Source organism: Prosopis cineraria, unplaced genomic scaffold (genome assembly GCF_029017545.1).
Source record: "Prosopis cineraria cultivar Desert tree isolate PC_DT_omini unplaced genomic scaffold, ASM2901754v1 PC11, whole genome shotgun sequence".
In the NCBI taxonomy this organism is placed as follows: Eukaryota; Viridiplantae; Streptophyta; class Magnoliopsida; order Fabales; family Fabaceae; genus Prosopis; species Prosopis cineraria.
Window position 1 is genome coordinate 44,436,171 of NW_026555342.1, and position 4,251 is coordinate 44,440,421.

The 4,251-nt window shown below is 29.8% G+C and overlaps 1 protein-coding gene across 1 annotated transcript; it reads right to left on the reverse strand.

Annotated features, from left to right (window-relative positions):
* Positions 1–975: 975 nt before the first annotated feature.
* Positions 976–3,035, reverse strand: LOC129287280 (serine/threonine-protein kinase-like protein ACR4). Its single transcript, XM_054923495.1, has 2 exons — positions 2,576–3,035; positions 976–1,827 (listed from the first exon to the last, which is right to left on the reverse strand). Exons 1-2 carry the CDS (start codon positions 3,024–3,026, stop codon positions 1,172–1,174), a joined length of 1,107 nt encoding a protein of 368 aa, XP_054779470.1. The 5' UTR covers positions 3,027–3,035; the 3' UTR covers positions 976–1,171.
* Positions 3,036–4,251: the final 1,216 nt, after the last annotated feature.

Genomic DNA, 4,251 nt, shown 5'->3' on the forward strand with positions numbered 1-4,251 from the left:
TTCAAAAAGAGTCCCCACTTACCAATCCCACAGGAAACAAAAGGATTGATGAGATCTCACAATCTCTATAATGAAGGCACCGTCCCACCTATCAATTTCAACATTCCACTCACAAACATGTTTTTCTAATCTCTCAAACTGTCACCTTTGAAAATGCCTCTCACCATTTTCAATTAATGCAACGCTCTTAACTTTTTTTTTTCTTGTTTTATTTTTTTTTGAATCTTTTAATATTGCAAAACCTCTTTTTCTTTCAACCCTGGTAAAATATTTCACATATTATGCACTTATTTTTATTACAAAATAAGAATCTTGTATATAAAAACTTGTTGAAACTTTATGAGGACCTTTTTTTTATAAGGTTTGTATTCAAGAGAAATTAAAGTATTTTATAATACAAAATAATATTTGGAGAGCAAAATATAACATTAACTTTTTTTATTTTTTTTAAATTTTGGAAGAGGGAACATATGTGTCCAAATGATTCAAAGATCGTAAAATTATTAAATAATTTATATCATTTAATAATAAAAAGTTAAACTTACAGTGTTTATGCAGTTTTACTTTACTAAATTTTGACCATTTGATCCTTGTAGCATACATTTATTTAATTATGTGGCTTTAATTTAAATATAATCATTACTAACTTCGTTTTATTTAGTAAAAAATTTTTATTTCAATATTCTCGGATATATAGGAGTTAATTTTAAGTAATTACACACACACAAACATTATTTGTTACAAATAATACAATTTATTATACTATAAAAAAAATTTAACTTGCAAAATTCTAACCATAGAAACTAAAATAAAAATTTTATAAATTTCCAGGACTTAATTATAAATTTTTAAAGTGTAAGAATCAAATTAATAAAAATGAATAAAATCATATTGACAAAAATATAATTTTTGAGCAAATGATACTTAATAAAAGGCTTAAACCTCAAGAGACAAAAGAGATATGAGAATCCTATTTCATTTTCATTACTCCAAAATTGATAGCAGCAACCTCTTCTTAGTCTAATTACATTTGAAATTTGAAAATGTAAATAAAAACATACTCAATTCAAACATAACAGGATAGGTCAAGTACCTATAGATAAGTTTAAACTGTAATCTCTAATATTTGATATCTTCGACTACTCTAGATTTGAGCAAGGTCTCGTAACCTCTAATTTTGCGATGTCATGAGGCATGTTTCTCTCTCTAAATGGTTCAAAATGGTTGAGACTTGAGCAATGGAGGGCCTACATTTTCTTGAATTACCAACACAAGCAGAAGCAACTTTGGCTAACCTAACCAAAGGCTTAATCTCTGAAGGAATCACCAATCTAGCGTCTAAAACTTCACTGTACCTCATATCTTTAATCAAAGGCAATGCCCACTTCACTAACAACCCTTCTTCACAACCTCTTCCACTCAAAAGCTCCAATAAAACCACACCAAATCCATAAACATCACTCTCTTTGCAACTACCTCCTCCTCTAATAATTCCATTATTGTTGTTGTTGTTATCAGTACTGATCCAATACTCTTCATCCACATACCCTACTAGGGCTCTCTTTTCTTGGGGTGCAAGAAAGTTGAGGCCATAGTCAGAAACCCTAGCACTGAAGTTTATGTCTATTAGGATGTTTGAGGACTTGACACAGCCATGAACTATGTTTGGTGAAGCAATTTCATGAAGATAGTGAAGTCCTCTTGCTGCTTCTGCTGCAATTTTGAACCTTTGGTTCCAATCTAAGAGTGAATTCCCATCTGGGTTTTGATGCAGATAGAATTCTAAGCTCAACGTGCCTACAAATTCCATCACTATGATTCTTTCACCTGGTGGGGTATTACAATATGAAATAGTAGTTAGTGATCTCCTTCAATAATATGTATCAATAATTTTGATATACATTTAGAACTTTAAGTCTAGTATATCAAAAAGAAAATAGGAGGTTCTTGCTTTTTATTATCCAGCATGTCCTTGTAATTATTACTCAATTGTTTGTATTTATTTATTTTTGTTAAATAAGGATACAATAACTATTTTTATCTTTAAAATTATTTGTTTCTATGTTTCTTGGTTTCATTTCTTAATTTCTTCTTTTTTTGTATATAAAACGAGTCATAACTAATAAAAAGAAACGGGGAATCAAACAATATTATTGTCCAAATTCTACGAAAAAAACACCATAACCAAAAAATCAAAATTCCACTCAAATATTTACAAACAATCAATTTTCGGAACAATAAAACACATAAAAAGCTGAGAAAATCATGCAAACGATTAATTAATCTCTAATCAGTTTGATTTACTCGCAAACTACCCTCCTCAATTGCAACCTTTTGTCTTTCTTATTGTGTCTGTTAATGGAGATAACACCTCTCAGATAGATTTGTTATTCATACACACAAACCAAGAATAATAATATTTCACATGGCAATTGATAAAATGAGGTTGTATGTAACTCCTATGGATAAAAAGTTTAAAATCTAAATGATCCCAACTGATATAGATATATAGCCAGAATTTCCCTCAAGATAATTAAAAGCCTAATTCATTATATGTCACATCCATTTTTATTACCTGGTGCTTCTGAGAAGCCAATAATGGAAACTATGTTAGGATGTTGAGCTGAAGAGAGGCATTTGAGAACTGAAGAGAAGCCACTCAATCCTGCATTTCTGAGAACAAGAAGAGGATGAATCCGCTTGACAGCCACAAGCTCTCCATTTTGTAACACACCAGCATATAAAGTTCCTGTGAGATCTTTGGCCATGATTCTCCTTTGGTTGAATCCATCAGTTGCAGCATCAATATCCATTAATGTATATGCACGCCCACAGATCTTCACAGGGGGCACTGCTTTTTGTTGTTCTTCTTCATTATCTTCTTCTTCCTCTTGATCCTTTTCAATATCAGATTGAACTGGTTTCTTCCTGCATGTGAAGAAGAGGACGATGGCGAGAACCAAGAGAAATATGGAGAGAACAATGATGGCCACATCATAAGCAATATGATCAGCAATAAGACCCATTTTTGGAGGATGATGTATTGAGTGGAGAGGAAAGATAAATACATACATATATATATATATATATATATCTCTGTGTATGTGGGTGTGAAAATAGGTGTGATTGGTAGAAAGTTGAAGTTTATGGATGGATTTGGTTGTGGTGGTTCATGGTTGGCAGACTTTGAGAAGATGAAGAAACTTCGTGAAAGTTATGTTAAAACATGATGTGATGTGCAAATGACTTGGAACACAGTAGTAGCTTCACACATGGCCTTACTTGTGTCATTTTCACATATAAGGATCACTGCCATGAAATGAATCATCAATAGAGACACTTTGTATTAATTAGTTGATACTTCTTGCCAGTACTCTTTTATGTGGTTTGGCCTTATTTTATATGTTTCATTAATTTTAATTATTTTTATTATAAATGAGATGAAATGAGATGGAAGAAAATTCCCTACTATATTTCAAAGGAAATGGATTTTAATGATTCAAATTCAATATATATAATTTAAATTTCAGTGGTTTAAACTTCTTTATTCCTAATTATCTATTTTATTATGAAAGAATAAATGATAAGAAAATGCAAAATAATGACTCTTTTTTTTTAAAAAATAAATAAATCAATATAAGCCAAACTAAACCAAGCTAACTATAATACAAAATTGAATATATTTTAAATTTTCTAAAATCAAACAAATTGCCTAATTGAAACTAATCATGAAAGCAATGAGTCAATAACTGAGAAGGATGAGGTATTTATTCCATCCTGCATCTGTTCTATATAATTATGATATCTAGTATTATCAGTCATATTCGATTGCCCAATTGGGTATCTATTTATTTTCATTTCATTATAATTGATATAAGATAAATTCTTGCATGGATCCAATGTACCACATTATTTGTAGATTATCCAATAAATTATGCAATGATGATGATAAAAAAGAAAATGTAAAGAAATTAAAGAACAAAACACTATATTTTAAAAATAAAATCATTAAAAATAATGGCGCATGTGATTTTATTTAATGAAAATGATATAAATTTATTAAATAGAGTATGAATGACGTGATGTACTGGATTTATATAAAAAAAAAAGTTTGAATAAGATATCATAATGCATGAATAATATTTCCAACAACGGCAGTGAATTGGAAATGACCAAACATCTAAACCCCAAGTCATTTCAAGCTACATAAAGCTACACCATAGAAATTTAAACCTCATAAAAATGAGAGAG

What these genes read in the sequence shown, in the direction of transcription:
- LOC129287280 (XM_054923495.1), bottom strand. Translation starts at nt 3,026, where the DNA reads ATGGGTCTTATTGCTGATCATATTGCTTATGATGTGGCCATCATTGTT. An exon ending in TGGCTTCTCAGAAGCACCAG is followed by an intron (nt 1,828 to 2,575) that starts GTAATAAAAATG and finishes ATACCCCACCAG; the next exon opens with GTGAAAGAATCATAGTGATG.